The sequence below is a fragment of the Armigeres subalbatus genome, chromosome 1 (assembly GCF_024139115.2).
Source record: "Armigeres subalbatus isolate Guangzhou_Male chromosome 1, GZ_Asu_2, whole genome shotgun sequence".
NCBI classification, from domain to species: Eukaryota; Metazoa; Arthropoda; class Insecta; order Diptera; family Culicidae; genus Armigeres; species Armigeres subalbatus.
Genome location: NC_085139.1, coordinates 72,928,361 through 72,953,039, shown reverse-complemented (window position 1 = coordinate 72,953,039; position 24,679 = coordinate 72,928,361). Strand labels below are relative to the sequence as shown.

At 38.6% G+C, this 24,679-nt stretch overlaps 2 protein-coding genes across 9 annotated transcripts in view; one reads left to right on the top strand and one right to left on the bottom strand.

Moving 5' to 3' along the window:
• Nucleotides 1-24,679, bottom strand: part of LOC134227108 (cadherin-87A) — a 1,007,180-nt gene that overhangs the window by 616,617 nt on the left and 365,884 nt on the right. The window lies entirely within an intron of this gene.
• LOC134206267 (uncharacterized) overlaps nucleotides 11,521-24,679 on the top strand; it is a 36,926-nt gene continuing 23,767 nt past the window's right edge. Inside the window, exons 1-6 of the mRNA XM_062681961.1 lie at nucleotides 11,521-12,272; nucleotides 12,326-12,559; nucleotides 12,617-12,690; nucleotides 12,744-12,838; nucleotides 12,893-13,128; nucleotides 13,196-13,531. Of these exons, the coding sequence (XP_062537945.1) occupies nucleotides 11,597-12,272; nucleotides 12,326-12,559; nucleotides 12,617-12,690; nucleotides 12,744-12,838; nucleotides 12,893-13,128; nucleotides 13,196-13,531 (1,651 nt within the window). The 5' untranslated portion in view covers nucleotides 11,521-11,596. The remainder of the gene's footprint in view (nucleotides 12,273-12,325; nucleotides 12,560-12,616; nucleotides 12,691-12,743; nucleotides 12,839-12,892; nucleotides 13,129-13,195; nucleotides 13,532-24,679) is intronic.

Here is a 24,679-nt window from a genome sequence, read left to right as displayed (position 1 = left end):
AAATGAGAGACAAATTTGACGTGACCAGAATGCAAAATTGAAGTCTCAAATTCACTAGCGCAATAAATGAAATGGTGAGTACAAAATCTACGCGATGCAACTTCATTCAATCCGAACAATACAACGTATACGCCAGCCAACACACCAAACAAAGAGTGCATACACAAAAAAAAATCATCTTCGGATTGAACAATAAAACCAAAATAAATATTTAAACATGTTATGTAAGCTTTCTATTACATTCCAAGTGGTGTATAAAAAATTAAACCGATAAATATTATATATTTGATACACCATGAACATAGAGTGAAATCAGTAGTGATTCAGTTTTCTTTCAAATTTTCGACCACTATTCTAGTTTGCATCTGGAGCAAAATAGAACAAACATGTTGGTTTCTCCAGCAGTTCCATTCATGTTTTTTTTTCAATGAATTATTGGCAGTGGCTGATTTTCACCCGCCGCTGTCACATCCAGGCGCTATAGTATATGCGCAAAATCAGCAAGAGTTAACGCAGAAATTTGTATGGCGATAGTCACCTAACGCGGTTTTCTCAAAATAAGAAACTTTTCATGAAAAACTATTTGGTACCGATTATAGGAAGGTGTCCGCTACCATGCTTACCAAATATTTTTTGATGAAAGTGCTAATTTGAGAAATCGATCTAGATGCCTTTCGCCATACTGATTTCAGAAAGTTAACTCTAGTGTGCTGCAGCACGCTCAAAGCTGGCGATTCATTAAATGAAATCATTATGTTGCTGTCAGAAAGGCGCCGTAATTGCAAAGTGGATTGATCCGTAGATAAAATGACGTGTTCATACACCAAAACAATTGAAAAATATTAATCTCGTGATTCACGTGGTTCAAATCTGCAGAAAATGAACGGAGCGTTATACCAGTTTAGTTTTTTGACATTGATGGTATAAAATGAATCTAGAACAGCTGCTGGGAAAAAAAAATGTTCAGATTCATATTCAAACTGATAGCCGAACAATTGAATCACTGCTAATTTTACTCTATGATATAAAATAAACACTGTCAAGTTTGGCAACATTATGCATCAGTCAGTATTTTACCACCCATTTCCACTCCACCCCAGTTGTAAACAACATTTTATTTATCGCTGCTTACTCTTCCTACCAATTGCATTACTATTACAAACAAGTGATAGTCATTGATTTTCAAACATTGTGATGGAGTCTTGCCTTAAGCCAGATTTAACAAAATCTAAGAGATATGACGAGCCATCGTACGCTAAAGTTGTTTGGAAGCCAAAATACATTATCTTAAAGTGTATTTTGAATTCACTGACTTGGTAGTAACAACAGAACTACCGTTGAATCAGACAAAAATCACGAAGTTGAAAAACTTTGCCAGCATTCACAAAACTATAAGGTTGAGTTATTGGTTAATAGTACTAGTACTAGACATTTTTGATAAATCCTTTGCTAGGCGAATGTTCAAAGTTTAACATTCACTATGGTCCAGGATACAGATTTACGCGGAAAGATGCATTTACGCCAAACATATTTTTAGAAAAACGTTGTTCTACAAAATTGTTGAAATAGTAAGGCCTATTATGGTTCTACCAAAAAATAGGTAGTCCATCATATAAAAAATTAGAAAATATTTTTTTATTTCTCGAATATTGACATGTTATGTTCTTTAAAGTTGTAGCGTAGCTTATTAATCAATTTTGTTAAAAACTTTTTCAGTAGCTCTTAAGTTGGCTGATTTGGAATTTTACCTAATTGGATTAGGATGACACCACAAAAAACAGTTTTTATCTACTTTTATTGTTTTACATTTCGAAAAAGTCGTCTTCAAGTGACTTTTAGAGCTCAAAAATGCAACTTTTGATGGGTGAATATGCTCAATATCTTCTTCCGATCAAAAGTTATAATCGTTTTTCTGACAAAATAACATTTTTCTCATGAGTTGATATCTCCGGTTAGGCACACCAAAAAATATATTCACACGGCATCTGAAAGAGAAATTATTATTCTTTATTATGTCAAAAATTAGGGATATAAGTTATTCTTTTATCTCAAGTTTTATCAATTATACTAAAATCATGTTTTTCAAATAAATTAATATAATTCGACAACGGAAGAAGATACAGACGATATTCATAGCAAAACACGCGTTTTGAAAAGCCGCAAAAGTCTTCAGAAGATATTCGGGAGAAATGAAAGAAAAAATCTACAGCTAAACACTTTTTATAAATTTATCATTATCATCGTATTGCAAGATTTACAGAAAGATGCATTTTTGTCTGAAGCATACTTTAAGAAAAAAATTTGTTCTACAAAGTTCTGGATACTTGAGCCCTTTTATAGAGTTACTGAAAATAAGGGCCATTTTAAAAAATGTAAATTTTTTTTTTTATTTGGAAAATTGATCATAAGCCTCATTAGTTGTTAGCGCAGCTTTTCCCATCAATTTGCTATATAAACTTTTTATGTAGCTCTTAAGCTCACTTTGTTTGAGTAATTTACTTACCAGGATTAGGGTGTCCCTCAAAAAGAATATTTATGATCTGCCTATTTTATTTTTTATTTTCACGATGTCATCTTCTGAAAACTTTTGGGGTTTTTAAAACGCGTGTTTTGTATAAGAATATCGTCTGTATCTTCTTCCGTTGTCGAGTTATACAATTTTTTGAAAAACATGATTTTAGTAAAATTGATGAAACTTGAGATAAAAATAATATATCCAATTTTTTGACATAATAAGAATATTAATTTCTCTTCAGATGTCAAGAATATATTTTTTGGTCTGCCCTAACCGAGATATCAACTCATGAAAAATTTGATTTTGACAGAAAAACGATTATAACTTTTGATCGGAAAAGATATTGAGCGTATTACCCATCAAAAGTTGTATTTGAGCTCTAAAAGTTCTGAAGACGACTTTTTCGAGAAATAAAACAAAAAAAGGAGATAAAAATACTGTTTTGTGAGGTACACCCTAATCCAATCAGTTAAAATTGCTCTAAATCAGCCAACTTAAGAGGCTGCAGAAAAGAGCAAAATTGATTGAATAAGTGCGCTACAACTTTGTAGAACATAACATGTCATTACTTTGAGAAATAAAAAAAAAATCTATTTTTTTTATATGATGGCCACCCTATTTTTGGTAAAACCATAATGATGGCCTTACTATTTCGAAATAATTTGTAGAACAACAGTTTTCTAAAAATTGATTTTGGCGTAAAATGCATCTTCTGCGTAAATCTGTATCCTGGACCATAGTGATTGATATTTTGAAGGTCAGCTTGATGGTGGTACTGTACACGAGGTCGATAGTTGATTAATTGACGGAATAAGCTATTTAAATTATTGCTGCAATCTACTAATGTTGCTTGAAAGATCAATATCATAAAACTGGGTACCAATTTAGTATAACATTTAAACCATTTAAGCGATACAACCATATAGACTTCCATATCGTTGCTCTGCAAATACAAAGCACGATGTTAATTTAAGTTATTTTGGAGTTCAGTTGTTCAGTTTTCAAAGGATTAATCAATTTCAAATGCAACATGTTAAATGTTCATTTTCGTCTGCGTCTAACTTAGGAAAAAGATTATTGCGGGGCAGGATTTGTTTCCTATTTTATGAAAGAAGAAGGAAATGTGAAGTTTGAGCGGTCAATCGAACAGCAAGCCATGACTCGGTTCTTCTTGTCAGATCTCCGTTGAACACCCACCAACGGAGAGCTGCAGCTGCATTTTCGCTCCCTGCTATTTGAGACCACATTAGTTGGATAAACGCACAACTTGTGCTGAAGAAATCATCCTTTTGCTACTAGTTGCACAAACTACTACTCTTACCCAGCAACTCCTCCCAAGTAACCAAAAGTTCGGATAACATTTCTGGCATAATCAGCTCCAAGAGGGACTGACTAGAATTCTATTCAGCTCACTTTTTAAGTAGTTAACCGAACTATCAAGTTCACATTAAGTTATTTTCAAGCTTCTAAAGTGGACATCAAAGTTCACAAAAAGTTCGATGAGAGTCCTGTATAACATGCTATTCAGCTAGACAATGAACTTAAAGTGTACTTTACAAAATAAAATAAAAAAACCACAAGACGATGTACTGTAAGAACTATTCTTAATTTTTTTTCAATGATTTTTCGCTAGAACGTAGAGAGGCTGTTCTTATTTAGGATGCGAGACTCCACGTGACGATGCGCCTACCACAAGTATTGAACTCCAGTCCTCCTCTAATAATCCGGGATTCGTACCACTGCTCCATACGTCCAACATGTAAAGTGGCAAAATTTTACTTCATGAGTTGATTTCATCTTTGACACTTGTGTCAAAGTCCACCATAAGTTCAATAAGGATAAAATGTGAACTAGAAAGTTCGTATAATGTCAAAGTGACACTAAATGTGAACTTTATGTCACAAAAAGTACATACCGAACTAACTCTGAATTTGAAAGTTCACAAAAAGTTCGTAACCAACCCCGGTGGGAACTATGGTCGTATGCTGACAGGGAAAGGGGGGTTTGCCCCTCTCCGGAGGTGCAAATCTTATTGAGCGTTTGTTCTCCATGTCAGGATCGGCTCACAACAGCGTCTGTTCTCCATGTTAGGGGCGGCTGATCATCTTCCGGGTGCCAGCGAGGGACTCTAAGTGAAACTGTGCACCATGGTCCACACCGGGAATAAGGAGGAATGGTCCTCCAGGGAAATTTAGGGGAGTTGAGTGTCAGGCCCTGCAAACCAGCCATTAAAAAACATAAGCAACAACGAACAATCAACAAGAAGAAGTACAGACCAGAACCATCATTGAAGAACAATGCGACGAAAAGGACTAGCGATTGGAAACTCGGTTCATTGGAACTGCCAAATCTCTCAACTTCATCAGGAACACCACATACTCTCGTCGATGTGCTCAAGAGACTCCAATAGATTCAGCATCGTAGCGCTGCAGGAGGTTTGTTGGAAAGGGATCAATGGTGCCGACTTTTGAGAGGCGTCGCCCACCATTTACCAAGAACTGCTGCAACTTGCACGAGCTGGGAACAGCTTTCTTAGTGATGGGCGATATGCAAGGCGCGTATTGATCGGGTGGTGGCCGATCAATGAGAAATGTATATGCAGGTTGACGATCAAAGGCCAGTTCTTCAACTTCCAGCACAATCAACGTCCATAGCCCTCGCACTGGAAGCTTTGATGATGATAAGGACGCATTCTACGCGCAACTGGAACGTAGAGGTACGACAGCTACCCAAGCCACAACGTCAAAATCATCATGAGGAGATTTGAACGCTCAAATTTGGCCAAAGAGGAGTTTAGACCAACTATTAGAGAAGTTCAGCGCTCACCGGCTGACAAACGAAAACGGCCTACGATTAATTGATTTCGCCGCCTCCGAGAATATGGCCATTTGCAGCACCTACTTCCAACATAGCCTCCCGTATCGGTACACCTGGAGATCACCCCTGCAGACAGAATCACAAATTGACCACGTTCTGATTGATGAATGGCACTTCTCCGACATTATTGACGTCAAGACATATCGTGGCGCTAACATCGACTCTGACCACTAACTGGTGATGGTTAAATTGCGCCGTCATCAACAATGTTCGGTACCGACGAGCTCCGCGGTACGACCTAGAGCGACTAAGGCAACCTGATGTCGCCACTGCATACGCGCAGTATCGGCAGCGTTGCCGCAAGAGGGTGAACTCGATGGGGCCCCTCTTGAGGACTGCGGATGGGAGCATCTTGACTGACGAACGTGTGGTGATCGAAAGGTGGAAGCAGCACTACGAGGAACATTTGAATGGCGCTGATAGTACAGGCAGTGAAAGTCACGGCAGCGGAGGAGATGACTACACGCCAGTTCAGCGGACGATGTCAACCAGCCCCCCACCTTGAGGGGAAGTTAAAGGTACTGCCAGAGCTAAAGACCAATAAAGCAGCTGGTACAGGATGGAGCTGAGCTCATCAAGATGGGCCCGGAAAAAGCTAGCCGCCTGCCGTTATGCATAGAACAGTTGATAGTCAGAATCTGGTAAACTGAACAGCTACCGGAGGAGTGGAAGGAAGGGGTTATATGCCCCATCTACAAGAAAGGCGACAAGCTGGAGTGTGAGAACTTTCGAGCGATCACCATCCTTAATGCCGCCTACAAAGTGATATCCCAGTGAATAAGTTTGTGGGAAGTTATCAAGCCGGCTTCGTTGACGGCCGCTCGACAACGGAACAGATTTTACTGTACGGCAAATCCTACAAAAATGCCGTGAATACCAGGTCCCAACGCACCATCTGTTCGTTGATTTCAAGGCGGCATACGACAGTATAGACCGCGTAGAGCTATGGAAAATTATGGACGAGAACAGCTTCCATGGGAAGCTTACCAGACTGGATGGTGTGCAGTTGGAAAATGGATTGTTGTATGGAAAAGCACAAAGCGCGTCTCGAATACCGCTGGAAAATGGATTGTGGTTTGGAAAATCACAAAACTCGTCTGGAAGACCGCTGGAAAATGATTGTGATTTGGCGCGTCTGGGAGACTGATTTCGATTAAAATAAATTTAGTTTAAAATGTATACGTTTGGTGGCTTAAGTGTATATGAGACTACCAGTTAAGGCTCTATAAACCGTAATCAAACCGATAATGACGATGATTTTATTCGAATCCGCACTAATACTAATAAAGTTTTAAACTAAATTCAATATTTTTTGGCTATTTACGGACTTACCCTCTATTATAATATATTCATGGCATTTCCATATTAATTTTTCACTTATCAAAACTAGCAATTACTGAGGAATTGCTGGAAAAACGCTGAAAACTGCGTTTTTCCTAGGTCGATATTCGTTTGTTCATCGAACGCATACTAACGTTCGAACGTTCGGATCGAACACATACACACTCACTTGATTTTTCACTGGATCTTTTCCCATTGTTTTTTTGATTTTATCACTCCTAAAACATATTCACTAACTGAGTTTTACATTTTTCGTCAACCTTGACTACCAATTAATTCGCGTTACGCCCAAATACTGTTGAAAACTGCTTTCCAAAAATCGAAATGAGAGACAAATTTGACGACCGTATTGTGAATGCAATAAAATTCGGAAGTCTCAAATTCACTAGCGCAATAAATGAAATGGTGAGTACAAAATCTACGCGATGCAACTTCATTCAATCCGAACAATACAACGTATACGCCAGCCAACACGCAAACAAAGATGTCCATACACAAGTAAATAATCATCTCTTCGCCCTGAACAATAAAACCAAAAATAAATATTTAAACATGTTACGTAAGCTTCTATTACATTCCAAGTGGTGTATAAAAAAATTAAACCGATAAATACTTATATATTTGATACACCATGAACATGGCTTAGAGTAAAATCAGTAGTGATTCAGTTTTCTTTCAAATTTTCGACCACTATTCTAGTTTGCATCTGGAGCAAAATAGAACAAACATGTTGGTTTCTCCAGCAGTGTTCCATTCATGTTTTTTTTTTCAATGAATTATTGGCAGTGGCTGATTTTCTACCCGCCGCTGTCACATCCAGGCGCTATAGTATATGCGCAAAATAGCCAGCAAGAGTTAACCGCCAGAAATTTGTATGGCGATAGTCATCTAACGCGGGTTTTCTCAAAATAAGAAACTTTTCATGAAAAACTATTTGGTACCGATTATGTAGGAAGGTGTCCGCTACCATGCTTACCAAATATTTTTTTGATGAAAGTGCTTAATTTTGAGAAATCGATCCTTAGATGCCTTTCGCCATACTGATTTCAGAAAGTTAACTCCTAGTGTGCCGCTGTAAGCACGCTCAAAGCTGGCGATTCATTAAATGAAATCATTATGTTGCTGCCAAGAAAGGCGCCGTAATTGCAAAGTGGATTGATCCGTAGATAAAATGACGCATTCATACACCAAAACAATTGAAAAATATTTGAATCTCGTGATTCAATCGTGGTTCAAATCTGCAGAAAATAGAACGGAGCGTTATACCAGTTTTATTTTTTGACATTTGACTGGTATAAAAAATGAATCTAGAACAGCTGCTGGGAAAATGAATGTTCCAGATTCATATTCAAACTGACAGCCCCGAACGATTTGAATCACTGCTGATTTTACTCTTATGATATAAAATAAACAATTCGTCAAGTTTGGCAACATTATGCATCAGCTGGCGCATTTTTACCACCCCATTTCCACCCACCCCAGTTGTAAACAACAATTTATTTATCGCTGCTGCACTTTTCCCTACCAATTGCATTACTATTACAAACAAGTGATACAGTCATTGATTTTCAAAACATTGTGATGGAGTCTTGAGCCTTAAGCTAGATTTAACAAAATCTAAGAGATATGACGAGCTATCGTACGCTACAAAGTTGTTTGGAAGCCAAAATACATTATCTTAAAGTGTATTTTGGAATTCACTGACTTGGTAGTAATAACAGAACTACCCGTTGAATCAGACAAAAATCACGAAGTTAAAAAACGTTGCCAGCATTCACAAAACTATAAGTTTGGAGTTATTGGTTAATAGTACTAGTACTAGACATTTTTGATAAATATCCTTTGCTAGGCGAATGTTCAAAAGTTTAACATTCACTATGGTCCAGGATACAGATTTACGCGGAAAGATGCATTTTACGCCAAAACTATATTTTTTAGAAAAAACTGTTGTTCTACAAAATTGTTCGAAATAAGTAAGCGCCATTATTATGGTTCTACCAAAAAAATAGGGTAGTCCATCATATAAAAAAATTAGAAAATATTTTTTTATTTCTCAAAATATTGACATGTTATGTTCTACAAAGTTGTAGCGTAGCTTATTCCAATCAATTTTGCTAAAAAAACTTTTTCAGTAGCTCTTAAGTTGGCTGATTTAGAGCAATTTTACCTAATTGGATTAGGATGTACCTCACAAAAACAGTATTTTTTATCTACTTTTATTGTTTTACATTTCTCGAAAAAGTCGTCTTCAGGTGACTTTTAGAGCTCAAAAAAATGCAACTTTTGATGGGTAAATATGCTCAATATCTTCTTCCGATCAAAAGTTATAATCGTTTTTCTGACAAAATAACATTTTTCTCATGAGTTGATATCTCCGGTTAGGGCACACCAAAAAAATATATTCACACGGCATCTGAAAGAGAAATTATTATTCTTTATTATGTCAAAAAATTGGGGATATGTTATTCTTTTATCTCAAGTTTTATCAATTATACTAAAATCATGTATTTTCAAATAAATTAATATAATTCGACAACGGAAGAAGATACAGACGATATTCTATAGCAAAACACGCGTTTTGAAAAGCCGCAAAAGTCTTCAGAAGATGACATTCGTGAGAAATGAAAGATAAAAAATCTACAGCTTAAACACTTTTTATAAATTTTATCATTATCATCGTATTGCAAGATTTACGAGAAAAGATGCATTTTTGGTCTGAAGCATACTTTTAAGAAACAAAATTTGTTCTACAAAGTTGTTCTGGATACTTGGGCCCTTATTATAGAGTTACTGAAAAATAGGGTGGGCCATTTTATAAAATGTAAATTTTTTTTTTTTATATTTACGGAAAATTTGACATAAAATGTTTCATTAAAGTTGTGGCAGCTTTTCCCATCAATTTTGCTATATAAACTTTTATGTAGCTCTTAAGCTCACTTGTTTAGAGTAATTTTACTTACCAGGATTAGGGTGTCCCTCAAAAAGAATATTTATGATCTGCTCATTTCATTTTTATTTTTCACGGATGTCATCTTCTGAAAACTTTTGGGGCTTCTTAAAACGCGTGTTTTGCTATAAGAATATCGTCTGTATCTTCTTCCGTTGTCGAGTTATATCAATTTATTTGAAAAACATGATTTTAGTAAAATTGGTGAAACTTGAGATAAAAATAACATATCCCCAATTTTTTGACATAATAAGAATATTAATTTCTCTTTCAGATGCCGTAAGAAATATATTTTTTGGTTCGTCTTAACCGGAGATATCAACTTATGTGATTTTGACAGAAAAACGATTATAACTTTTGATCGGAAAAGATATTGAGCGTATTTACCCATCAAAAGTTGCATTTTTTGAGCTCTAAAAAGTCACCTAGAAGACGACTTTTCGAGAAATGTAAAAACAAAAAAGGAGATAAAAAATACTGTTTTGTGAGGTACACCCTAATCCAATTAGTTAAAATTGCTCTAAATCAGCCAACTAAGAGCTGCAGAAAAAGTTTTTTAGCAAAATTGATTGGAATAAGCTGCGCTACAACTTTGTAGAACATAACATATGTCAATACTCTGAGAAATAAAAAAAAAATCTGTTTTTTTATATGATGGAGCCACTCCTATTTTGGTAAAACCATAACATGGCTCTTACTATTTCGAACAATTTTGTAGAACAACAGTTTTTTCTAAAAAAAATAGTTTTGGCGTAAAATGCATCTTTCCGCGTAAATCTGTATCCTGGACCATAGTGATTGATATTTTGAAGGTCAGCTTGATGGTGGTACTGTACACGAGGCTGATAGTTGGATTAATTGGACGGAATAAGCTATTTAGATTATTGCTGCAATCTATAATGTTGCTTGAAAGATCAATATCATAAAACTGGGCACCAATTTAGTATAACATTTAAACGATACAACCTATAGACTTCCATATCGTTGCTCTGCAAATACAAAGCACGATGTTAATTTAAGTTATTTTGGAGTTCAGTAGTTCAGTTTTCAAAGGAATTAATCAATTTCTCAAATGCAACATGTTAAATGTTCATTTTCGTCTCGCGCAATTAACTTAGGAAAAAGATTATTGCGTGGGCTAGTAGATTTTTTTCCTATTTTATGAAAGAAGAAGGGAAATGTGAAGTTTGAGCGTGTCAATCGGTGAACAGCAAGCCATGACTCGGTCTCTTCTTGTCAGATCTCCGTGGCGTGAACACCCACCAACGGAGAGCTGCAGTTACTGCATTTCGCTCCCGCTATTTGAGACCACACAGTTGGATAAACGCACAACTTGTGCTGAAGAAATCATCCTTTTGCTACTAGTTGCACAAACTACTATTATTTGATTCTTATTTATTTGATTTGCACAAGTGATCACGCATGTCTGCTAGAAGAAATGACGATGCTATATTATTTTATTTTGGTAGACGACGAATTTGTTACAGTGGGATAACAAACGAAACCGCCCCCTTACAACGTGATTCTTTAAAAAATATCGGATAAAGAAATCGCATTATTTAAAACTTAAGCATTGAAGAAAAATCTATCTACATTCTACCACTGTGTTGCCAGTCACTACTACCATAAGTTATTACGGAAACTGGGTTTTTGTTTGTGTTGAATTCAAATCCCATCAAACTAAGAATGACTTCTCGAGTAACCCCTCGTTCATTCACAATCACAAACAACAATCATTATTGCATTGAGAGGTACGCAATCCGGAATGCATTTGCTTTGAGGAAATCCCTAACCAACCGCTGACAACGCTCAAACAAACCTGTTTATATAGAAAACGATGCAACTCATTAGTTTCGCTTATCTCTCCATCGCATAAGGTACGACTTTGAACAGTAGTTAGTGTTCTTGAACGCAGTATGTACCTTTTGTTTCGGTTGATAATTTTCGTCTTTTTGCGGGTGCTTCAACTGGACCTGATTAGCGCCACCTACCAATGTGGAATGCGGAAGCATGGATTTGTGCCTTTGGTGCATCACGGCTGGAAGCTCGAGGATGGAGCGTGGCCATGGCATGTGGGCGTTTTTCATAAACAGCCACGCGACACTCTTCGCTATGAATGCGGTGGAAGTTTGCTGAACGAGAGGTACGTCCTGACGGCGGCACATTGCGCCGTGAAGCGAAAAACCGCACGTCAATTGCCAACGAGCATTTTCGAGTTGCATCTTGGACAGCATAATTTGTCCCAGGTTACCGATCAGGTGCAGATTCGGGATGTCAGCAAGGTGCACGTCCATCCGGAATATTCCACTCTGAAGAACGATATGGCATTACTGGTGATGAGACTGGCTGTCGTTTACACCGACTATGTGATTCCAATCTGTATCGATCAGAGGTCTGATCTGGACCTGAGAGATATTGGAGGTCACCGTGGATGGATTACCGGATGGGGTATAACGGAAAAGGGGAATATTTCGGATGTGCTGTACAGTGCGCCACTATTGGTGGTAAGCTTCCAGACGTGTGTCAGGAGCGATCCGATTCTGTTTGGACAACTGGTGGATGAAAACATGTTTTGTGCAGGAGATCGAAATGGTAAAAATTGAAATTAAGTTTAGATCGCTGATAATAATTAAAACCTGTTACAGGGACCAGCCCGGGAGGAGGCGACAGTGGCGGCGGAATGTATTTTCATGATGGCGATAGATGGGTTTTGAGAGGAGTGGTCTCTTTTGCCAAAATAAACCCATCAACGAAGGAGGTTGACACATCGAAGTATTCAGTGTTCACCAATGTTCGCCGTTATTTGTCGTGGATCCATGATGCTATGACTGAAGATGAACCCCAAGCAGTTCGTGGACCGAAACGCATTAGTGAGAGAGGTATTCTATAATAACGATGGTTTAAACAAACGAATAATTTTTTGATACGACTTTCAGAATGCGACAGGTTTCAAAAACTGACCGCCAGGCGGAAAACTGGAGAATGTGCCAATATGAGAAACCCGCATTCGGTTGGTTGCCCTCAGTAATTTAAAAATCTTCTACTGATGCTAATATTTTGTAGATATTAATTTCATATACAGGAAATCCCGATTTGTTAAAATGCAACGGTGCCCTTATCAGCGAAAATTATGCCATAACAACATGCCTTTGCACACGGTGACAGCACCTAACCCTTCGCTCTAGCATACAAATCTCAAACAGATCATCTAGTTTCAGCACGCCAGCGCAAGTACAGATAGATGGATACGGTAGCGTTGATATTCTGGATTTCGAATGTCACCCGGAGTTCGTAGTAAGTCCAAAGATCCATGATTTGGCAATCGTTAAGCTGGAGAAACCTGTCCGGCTTTCCAGCCACGTAATACCCGCCTGTTTGGCAAACAACTGGACGGAGAATCTCTACGACACTCTCGTACAAACGGGTGTCGGAATGAACAAAACCACAGGTAAGTGCACTCTTGAAAACGAGATCTTAGACACAAAGGACGAATATTGATGAATCTTTTGTTTTAGGTGCCAAGCAAATATTCGAATCTGACGAGAATGAGTTCATTACGGAGCAACGGTGCAAAACGATATTCGGACTGCAGGACGATCCCGTGACACGGCCTGGTGACATATGTGTCATCAATACCGATCCGCTGAGGATTGGCCTTCGCGGGGTGTTGGGATCACCTCTGCAATCGGTCAACCGACGTACCTGTATGTCAACCGTGGTCGGATTGCTTGATTTCACCATAGTGAGTCCAAAGTGGCCAAAGGATAACCCCTGGATCGATGGATATGTGCGTATTTCCTACTATCTGGACTGGATAGAGGGGATTGTGTGGGGAAAAGAAGTTTCTGAAACATGATTACCTGATTTGACCGATTGCAGTTTGCATTATGAATAAATTTTATCAAACTTAACAATAGTTGCTGTTTTTTGTATCACACTGAAATCCGATTAGCTGGCGACAGTCGCGGCCTCCCAATAACTTCTCGGAGGAGTTGAAGATCTCAGCTGGTGAATTTATGGTCCCAGTCCAGGCTTCGACAACATTCTGAATTACAAACTGAGAGAAAACCATCAACAATTATCTCTCAGCGAGGAATTCCAGGACTCAATCAGCGGAGCGAGTTCCGATGTGCACGACATCATCGCAGGCGTCCTCCAGGACAGTATCCACGGGGCCCCGAAGTTCAACCTGTTCACCTCCGCCATGGTAGAGCCTTCGGAAGGTGCATTCTGACACCTCTCTCGTCTGCAAAGATAGAGTGATCAGAGCGCAAGTGGCAAAACTGCAACGAGGCCTGGATACTTTGACGGAGTACCTCACCAACTAGAAGATCTGCATCAACGCGGCGAAGATCATCAAGTTACCCCACTCGAAATCCCCCAAACATGTTTCACCTGATGATTGTAATATCAACTTATGGCCGTTTTGATCCATAGAACCAAATGAGAAAAGCCGTCAACAATTGAACCGTTTGTTTGAGAAACTGCATATGTAACATTTTTGGCCAAAATGAGATTTTTATATATTCTGAATCCTCGTCCAAAAATACGTATTCTGGCAAAAAATACGAAAAAAATTAGCTCATGAGCGATTCAAATCCAACCCGAGTTAAATCCTATCAGACCCATGGCCATCATTGCTTGATTTTTACGTGATCTTCATTGTATAATGCATTGCAATAGCTTTCCTTTCTTAAAGCAATTCCTAATAAATCCATATGTTAACAAAACATAAGCCTTGATTGCGTTTTGACGGATTTTAGAGCGAAATCAAGGCAAGTGTGCGGAGTGATACGATTCTGTCCGAGAAACTCAAGCCTACTCTCTCCCTACAGAATCGCAAACAAGTTAGCTCGTGCATGAAACTTCGATGATTGAAATTTGAATATGATTTTACAAACACTCTATTTTCTAAAAAAAAAATCTTCTAAAAAATTTGTCTCTGGGGGGGGGGGGTATGTCCAAAACCACCCCCGTGACTACGCCACTGCATGTACCATATCAAGAAAGCAGATAGGTGTTATTTTACGCCCGAAGGCCTGCTAGCTTAAACTCCAGTAAATTCTTGGAAGAACTAATAAAAATGAAATGGTCTGTGTTCGTATTCGCATAACTCGAAAACGGTTGGATCGATTTTCCCCATGTTCGTTATCGTTTCCGACGGGTTTATATGATATTTCCTCATGCAAAATCAACGAGTAAAGTTAAGTAAATCGTGAAAAACTAAATTAAGAATTCGATGGGCATTTTGCATGGGTGGTTCATAACACGCATTCTCGTCTACTATGCAGGACAACATCTGCCGGGTCAACTAGTCACTTATACAATTTGGGTCTTTGGATTGCTATGATTATGTATCGTAATAAAAAGTATCCAAAAATCGAAGCATCAAGTAAAAAACTAGTAATTTAAGCAACAAATTTTGTTATGCCTTCTCAATAGGTGACGACGTAAAAATAAGATTGAGTGTATTTCGACAATACGTTCATTCGATCATATTTCTCTTCGACTAAACGTCCTTTCAGTGGAATTTTATTCGACTAAACGTTATTCGACGAAATATCTCAAAGCCATGTTGCAAATGAAATTACAATAAAAGGTTGAAGGACAAAAGGTCGAAAGGACAAAAGGGTAAAAAGACAAAACATCGAAAGAACGGAGAATCGAAATGACAAAAGGTAAAACGGAAGGAAAATGGAAGTGGAAAAAAGAAAGAAGGGAGAATGAAGAAGATAGAAGAAAGAAGACAGAAAGAGGAAAGGAGAAGGATGAAGGAAGAAAGAAGAAGGGCGAAGGAAGAAGAAAGAAGCGGGAAGGTAGAATGGAAAAGAAAAAAAAAGAAGGAGGAAAAAAAATGAAAAAATAAATAAGTAAGAAACAAGAAAAGGTAAGAAAGAAGAAGGATGAAGAAAAAAAAGAAAAGGAAGAAAGAAGTGGAAAGTACGAAGATGTTTGACGGAAGAAAGAAAGGAGAAGGGCGAAGAAAACGAGAAGGAAGAATTAGAAAAGTGTACATTTTAGCTACACTACACTAGATTCCTGCACTTTCCAACTGATAAGCGCAATAAACTTGCGTGAAAAATCACTTCGACATGTTTTTTAGCAGCCATGTTCGATCGTAGGATAGGCAAATTGTTGGTAAAATTAGACGTGTTGTAACTATGTCAGTTATCATCCGATTTTGACAATTCAGGCATCCCTGAACTAGAAAATTAATGCAGTTTCACGGTATGTCCATGGAACCGACTATGGCCACCGAATTCCGGAGATATTCCGGGTTTTTGGAGGTAGGTTCAAAACCGTAAATTTGAGGTGGATATTAGGATAAGTTGTGGTTAAAAATTGAATAATATTAGTAACCACAAATGAATTATATATTAGGATTTGGAATCGGGCCAGAATCAAGTGAGATACAGCCATTTTTATAATCGGTTCCGATCGATACTTATCAAAGAGGTCAGGCCAACTTCATTTGAATCTCGCTTTTCGATAGATCGTCCACTGTAATTTTATTCCAGGAAACTTCTAATGTGTCAAGAATGAAAAACCAATTGAATAAACGGATCCTGGAGTCGCTGGGATGCCCCGGGGAACCTGTGAATGGGGACATTTTATTTTCAGCACCGAAATCAGTCATTCGACGGCTCTTTTTTCATGGTTTTCGATCAGGAAAACCTGACTGCTTCCAGGACCTACGGATTGGGCCCGGGGAACCTGTGGAAGGGGACATTTTAGTTTCAGCACCAAAACCAGTCATTCGAATGCTCTTTTGTCTTGATTTTGGATCATTAAGCGAAGTTTGCATATAAAAGGGGTCATTGACGTCTTTGACCGCTTTCAGGACTTTTGAATTGCCTAAGCCTAACTCATTCCAGTTTAAGCAAAAAAACAGTCTTTCTACGGCTCTCATTTCATGGTTTTCATCATGATTATAAAATAGACTCTTGATAAAACTGTTTGCTTTCAGGTTGAAGGTCTTAGTATCATCTGGCAATAATGAAAATAAAAAAAATGATTCGAATACTATTTTTAAAACGATCCTGGAATTTTATATTCATACCTCGTTTCCTGATCGGAAAACGATAACTACCACAGGTAGCCCCGGGGCCAATCCGTAGGTCCAGGAAGCGGTCAGAGCCGTCAATGGACCATTTTATATTCATATTTCGCTTCCGAATCGCAAACCATGAAAAAAGAGCCGTCGAATGACTGGTTTTGGTGCTGAAACTAAAATGTCCCCATTCACAGGTTCCCCGGGGGCATCCCAGCGACTCCAGGATCAGTTTATTCAATTGGTTTTTCATTCTTGACACATTAGAAGCCTTCTGGAATAAAATTATAGTGGATGATCTATCAAAAAGCGAGATTCAAATGAAGTTGTGGCCTGACCCCTTTGATAAGTATCGATCGGAACCGATTATAAAGAAATGGCCATATCTCACTTGATTCTGGTCCGATTCCAAATCCCAATATATGGTTCCAATCGGCAAGAGCCCTACTTCATTTGTGGTTACTAATGTTATTTAATTCTTAACCACAACTTATCCTAATATCCACCTCAAATTTACGGTTTTGAACCACCCAAAAAACCGCCAAAACCCAAAAAACCCAGAATATCTCCGGAATTCGGTGACCATAACCTTGGACATACCGTGAAATTGCATTAATTTTCTAGTTCAGGCATGCCTGAATTGTCAAAATCGGATGATAACTGACATAGTTACTACTCACACAAGTTTAGTCATCCTGAAAGTTATGTCTGTGATTAGTTTTCAGGAATACGAGATGCTCAAGATACTCCAAAACGTTCTGGAGCTCAGCCCACGGTATCTACCAGATCAATCGAGGCTTTGGCAATCGTCGGCATACATCCAATCCGGTTCAACAAGCATATACGCACGATGCAAATCCAATTTTTATGAATAGTAGGTGTCCAAGGTACTCCAAAACGTTCTGGAGTTCAGCCCACGGTATCTATCGGACCAACCAAAGTTTTTGAAATGTCCTCATCACGGGTATACACAAAATCCGGTTCAATAGACATATACGCTTCATGCAAACACCATTTTCTTGAATACGAGTTGCTCAAGGTACTCCAAAATGTTCTAAAGTTCAGCCCACGGTATCTACCGGATCAATCAAGGCTTTTGCAGTGTCCTCATCGTCGGTATACACCCTATCCGGTTCAATAAGCATATACGCATGACGCAAACCCAATTTTTACGAATAGTAGGTGTCCAAGGTACTACAAAACGTTCTTGAGTTCGGTTCGATGCCCGAGCAGGAGAAATTGGCTCAATGATACCTAATTCTGTTGTTGATACTACACTCTGTTATAAACTAGCCCTGCATAAAAGGTAAAATACCAAAGGAATAATACCAAAAATTAATATGCACAATACTTGACCCATAACATACTATGTTATTAAATTCTATTTCAATACAAAATGCATAACCAATAATTATTCGTTCGGTATTGAAATACCTTAACATGCTATTCCTCAAGTATAATACATATAAGTTTTTGGTATAATTTTTTGGTATTTTACTTCTTATGCAAGGCTAGTTCAAACCAATTTCTGGTATCGAGGTCGTCGCTCCTGCTCGGGTGGTGTCTATCAGATCAATCAAGGCTTTGGCAGTGTCCTCATCGTTGGTATACACCCAACTCTGTTAAATAGTTATATACGCATCATGCAAACCCAGTTTTCGTGAATATGGGATCTTCAAGGTATTCCAAGTGTAATAAACATATGATCCTAATTTCCATGAACAAGAAATCCAATGTCCAAGGTGCTCCAAAATGATTTTGAGTCAAGAAGCACAATGACAATAAGGTTAACCTGCGATTTGTTCTGCGTTCACGGACTTGGATGATCAAGTAGTTCAATCCTTATATATTGTAGCTTGTGAAAATAATGAATGAAATCGTATTGGCTCAATGAACCTGCTGTAATGTTTAGCGCTAAGCGGATACATCGTTCAGGACTTGGTTAATTGAGTAGATCGCATTATTTGAACTCCAGGACTCCAGGAACAGTAGCTTGTAAAAGTAATTTGATTGTAAAAGCATGACGGAAATTTTTGGTTTGGTTGTAGATACCTAAAACACTTGGCTGAGTTGAATCTTCCATTTGAATCATCATCGTAGGATTTCTTTTGTTTCCCTTCGTTAAAAACGGGGAAAGGTCATTTGGCTGAAAGCCCCGAACAGATATTTAGGCCGAAACACATCTGGCCGAAAGGGTCGTTTGACCGAAATGGTCATTTGGCCGAAAAGGTCGTTATGCCGAATGGGTCGTTTGGCCGAATGGGTTATTTGGCCGAAATGGTCTTTTAGCCGAAAGAGTCATTTGGCCGAAAGGGTCTTTTGACCAAAATGATCGTTTGGCCGAATGGGTCATTTGACCCAAAGGATCATTTAGCTGAAAGGGCATTTGGCCGAAAGGGTCGTTTGGCCGAAAGGTTCATTTGGCCGAAAGGGTCATTTGGCCGAAAGGGTCATTTTGGCCGAAAGGGTCGTTTGGCCGAAAGTCATTTAGCCGAAAGGGTCATTTGGACGAAAGGGTCGTTTGGCCGAATAGGTCATTTAGCCGAATAGTTCATTTGGAAAGTGAGAAATTATGAATGAGAAGAGATACGTCTCACTTCTCACTCTTCATTTTTTTCTCACTGTAAAAAGTGAAAAGCGTGAAATTAGTTGTGAGAAGTCTCATTACCCCCTCCGCACTACTCAATTGTCACAGTGAAAAATGAGAAATGGAGAGTGAGAAGTGAGACGTCTCTCTCCTCACTCCTCATTTCTCACTGCTCGCTGTCAAAAGTGAGAAGAAAAAAATTAAGAGTGAGAAGTGAAACGTCTCACTTCTCACTTCTCATTTATTACTTTTCACTGTTAACAGCGAGAAGTGATGAACGAGGAGTGAGAAGTGAGACGTCTTACTTCTCAATCCTCATTTCTCACTTCTCACTGTAAAAAAGAGGAGCTCGAAGTGAGTAGTTAGACATTTCGCTGACCCGGCGATCAATTTTTTGATACATTTTTGGCGTTCACATTTTTTCGGTTCTTCAGAACGATCTCTCATTTTTTACAACTTTGTTTTATATATAGATGGTTAAAATTTAATAATTCCATGCCATTCATCGATTTCATCCAATTTCAGCAAAACGGCGGTATGTCTCAAGACAGTCAGGTGAAGCTACAACCGGGTAGTCTCTCGCACGTGAGAATGACGCTATAAGGCCATCAAAGTTACTGAAACCTCTGAACGATTTTGAGAACGATCAACAAAAATTGGAGTTTAATTAGCAAATGATTCAAATTGTTCGACGCTATCAGTTTGACCATGAATCTGAAACATTCACCAGCTGTTCTAGATTCATTTTATACCAGTCAACTGTCAAAAACTTGAAACTGGTATAACGCTCAGTTATGTTTTCTGCAGATTTGAAACCCGAATGACTCACGAGATTTTGCAACTGTTTTGGTGTATGAATGCGTCATTTTATCAACGAATCAATCCACTTTGCAATTACGGCGCCTTTCTTGACAGCAACACAATAATTATTTCATTTAATAACAAATTAAAAAAAATTAATGGAACGCTGCTGGGAAAACCAGCGAATGTGTTCTATTTTAATCCAGATTCAAACTAATCGTCGAAAATTTGGAATGAAACTAAATCACTACTGATTTCACTCTTACAAGATACGTAAAGGGATGAAAAAATGATAGTGTGAAAAGACCATTAATGCAAAAAAATAAAATAACGAAGTGTTTCCACAGCTTTGTTGCTCAAGTTAATATTGTTCGTTCTGAGAGTTCTTTGTTCACACACTGTTCCTGACATTTCTACTCTGGACCTCCGAGATAGCACTAACTCTGAAGATGGAAATGGAATTTCCTTTGCTTTCGAAGACTCAACGAAATCGACTCTCGGAAACTATCTCAAAGACAATCCCAATCTGACATGGCCAAATCCATAGCAGATTCAAAATATTCAAAAACGTTCAAAATTTGCGTTTCAATTTTGAATGAACGAGATCTCCCAAATGTCAATTAGTTTAGAAAGCAAACGAAACTTCTTCCGAGCGCTCCGATGTTCACGCTTTCAGGCATCGTACAGAGAGTTAAAACTCGATTACTTTATTTTTTCCAACTCTGTGAAAAACCTGGTCAGTTTTTCCTTAAGAAACTCCTTTTTTGAATCAGCTGGCTTCAAAAACGATCAATCGTATTTCTGTTTTGTAAATACTATATCTAGATAGTAAACCCGATAATGTTCAAGTGTTTAGCAGGTATACATAGGTATTAATAATTTTTAATTATTTTCGAGTTTATACTTTATACCGTGACATTTGTAGACGAGTGTTTCGAATTTTTCCAATAGTCCAAGCATACAACTACCGCCGCTGTAGTCAGTAGTGGTACTTATTTTCCTTTACATACCTGAAATGGAACGAGAAAACATATAATTAAAATGCGTTCACAACTATTACTATTATTGAGGTTTCAAAGTTACGAGACGAGTCAGCCTAGGGCTGAAAGTCTCGCGAATAAAAATAAAAAAAAAGTTTTCAATGTGTGACCCATTCGGTTATTCATATTCAGTGAATGTTTAAAGCCTTTGGGAATTCTACAATACTCATCACGTTAGAAAATAGAAAATGTTTGCTTGATAAGTACAACTGACTACCTACTTAGGCCCGTAAGATTGTGTCAAATGTTTCGGAACCAGGGTCGTCGATACGTCGGGCGAATTAAAACTTTTTAGTCTTTACAGAATTCAAAGACTGAATAGAATTAAATGCGACTCAAACCTACAACCAAACATCCACCAAAAGTGTCGAAGGACCTCCAATACCGAAGGCCATCGGAGAAAGCTTCGATGTCCACTTCGCTTTGGCTTTGCCACTCGAGTTAAAGTTAATTGTCATGGCAGCAAATGACCTGCAACCGCAACCCAGTAGTAATTGTGCAGCATTTGCCACTTCCTAAGGAACTGATTCACTTAATTACCACAATCAGCATTGAATTGTCAGGCGCCGGGCGCACATCAATGGATCCGCTATTATTGATTGGCATTTGCGGCTTTGGACGTGTAGAGACAAGTGTCACTCAGCAAATCCTTAAGTTTAACCCCAACAGAAGCTAGTTCACCGCCCTTCTTCCATGAGACCGGTCAATTATTCAACTGTAATTGAACCACTACTGGAACCGAGTTCCCACACAAACGGAAAACAATGAAAACCCCTCAACAGGTTGAGCAGTGAAGACCGGGAGAAAAGCCACAAGGGTAAAGTTTTCCATTACTTCAAGGACTGCAACAACAACAGTGCTTTCAGTGGACTAATTGACACCTGCTTTTCAACAAGAACGTCCGTCTGTAGTCGACGACGATAGAAAAAAAACGCAAAACAAACCAACGGTTAGCAAAACAGCTTTGCCATGTGTGCTATGAAACCACTCAATTGATTCGAAAGTTTATTGGGTTAGGGCAAAGCTATTCCGAGAAAAATGGCCAGACCAGCAGGGCTAAAAATAAACAACATGATGCTTTTTTAAATCGAACATATTATTGAAACTACTGTCCATGTGTGTGGGAAGACCCCAAATCAAATTGTGGTTAATGAATATTAACAGAATAGATTTGCATAATACAAATAGCATTATGTTTATCTCACTGTTCATTCATTTACGATGGCTATCCCCTGTAACGGCGACTGTCAATCTTGGCTCGCATGATTTTGTAATGAATTTCGCACGAGAAACATCTAACTCCAATATCAGTTTTTCAAACCAACAAAACCCATCCTTAAAGCCCCTCGATTAAATTGTGGAAATGCTTCTACACTTCTTGACACCACTTTCATTTCCAATCCGTTAAAGACTTGTGGTTTTCTGCTATTTGCCACCTCCGCCCCCTCAAAAAACTCTTCCGTCAACCAAACCTCTCAAAGTGAATGACTTCGACAATTTTGAACTTCCAGAGGTTTTGTGGATTACTGGCGACTGTACTACCAATCCACCAGTCCGTTCGGCCCCACACCCATCAAAGGTCATTAACGTCATCATCGTCGTCGACTTTGTCATTGGACCGAACTGGCAGGGCTTTCAAAGAACTGCCAACAAGCAAACCAGCTCGAGAGGGCAAACATTACAACTTTCAAGTGGGGATGAGATGAAATCGGATATCCCCGGAGACGTCTCCAGAGCGGATGTCAGTCAGTTAGTTGCTGCCCAGATCGGACAGTATTTGATGGGATTTTCAGTTCGAGAACAATGTTGACGATGAAAGGATTGATATAGCGAGAAAAGCCAAAAGTACTTGCTTTGATTAGTGTAAGAAAACACGCTTTTGGTGTCAAAGATATAATCAGATTATCCTCATGAACAATGTTCAACCAAACCAGATAAAACATTGATTTGGATTTGGATTGGATTTGGATTGGATTTGGATTGGATTGGATTTGGATTGGATTTGGATTGGATTTGGATTGGATTTGGATTGGATTTGAATTGGATTTGGATTGGTTTGGATTGGTTTGGATTGGTTTGGATTGGTTGGATTGGTTTGGTTGGATTGGTTGGATTGGTTTGGATTGGTTTGGTTGGTTTGGATTGGTTTGGTTGGTTTGGATTGGTTTGGATTGGTTTGGATTGGTTGGATTGGTTGGATTGGTTTGGATTGGTTTGGTTGGTTTGGTTGGTTTGGATTGGTTTGGTTTGGTTTGGATTGGTTTGGTTTGGATTGGTTTGGTTGGTTTGGTTTGGGTTGGTTTGGTTTGGTTGGTTTGGATTGGTTTGGATTGGTTTGGATTGGTTTGGGATTGGTTTGGATTGGTTTGGATTGGTTTGGATTGGTTTGGTTGGTTTGGTTGGTTTGGATTGGTTTGGATTGGTTTGGTTGGTTTGGATTGGTTTGGATTGGTTTGGTTGGTTTGGATTGGTTTGGATTGGTTGGTTTGGATTGGTTTGGTTGGTTTGGATTGGTTTGGTTGGTTTGGATTGGTTTGGATTGGTTTGGATTGGTTGGATTGGTTTGGATTGGTTTGGTTGGTTTGGTTGGTTTGGATTGGTTTGGATTGGTTTGGATTGGTTGGTTGGTTTGGATTGGTTTGGATTGGTTTGGATTGGTTTGGATTGGTTTGGTTGGTTTGGTTGGATTGGTTTGGTTGGTTGGATTGGTTTGGATTGGTTTGGATTGGTTTGGATTGGTTTGGTTGGTTTGGATTGGTTTGGTTGGTTTGGTTGGTTTGGATTGGTTTGGATTGGTTTGGATTGGTTTGGTTGGTTTGGTTGGTTTGGTTGGTTTGGATTGGTTTGGATTGGTTTGGTTGGTTTGGATTGGTTTGGTTTGGTTTGGATTGGTTTGGTTGGTTTGGTTGGTTTGGTTGGTTTGGGATTGGTTTGGTTGGTTTGGATTGGTTTGGTTTGGTTTGGTTGGTTTGGATTGGTTTGGATTGGTTTGGATTGGTTTGGTTGGTTTGGATTGGATTTGGTTGGTTTGGGATTGGTTTGGTTGGTTTGGATTGGTTTGGATTGGTTGGTTTGGTTGGTTTGGATTGGTTTGGATTGGTTTGGATTGGTTTGGTTGGTTTGGATTGGTTTGGATTGGTTTGGTTGGTTTGGATTGGTTTGGATTGGTTTGGATTGGTTGGTTTGGATTGGTTTGGATTGGTTTGGATTGGTTTGGATTGGTTTGGATTGGTTTGGATTGGTTTGGATTGGTTTGGATTGGTTTGGTTGGTTTGGATTGGTTTGGTTGGTTTGGATTGGTTTGGTTGGTTTGGTTGGTTTGGATTGGTTTGGATTGGTTTGGATTGGTTTGGATTGGTTTGGATTGGTTTGGTTGGTTTGGATTGGTTTGGTTGGTTTGGATTGGTTTGGATTGGTTTGGATTGGTTTGGTTGGTTTGGATTGGTTTGGATTGGTTTGGTTGGATTGGTTTGGATTGGTTTGGATTGGTTTGGATTGGTTTGGATTGGTTTGGGATTGG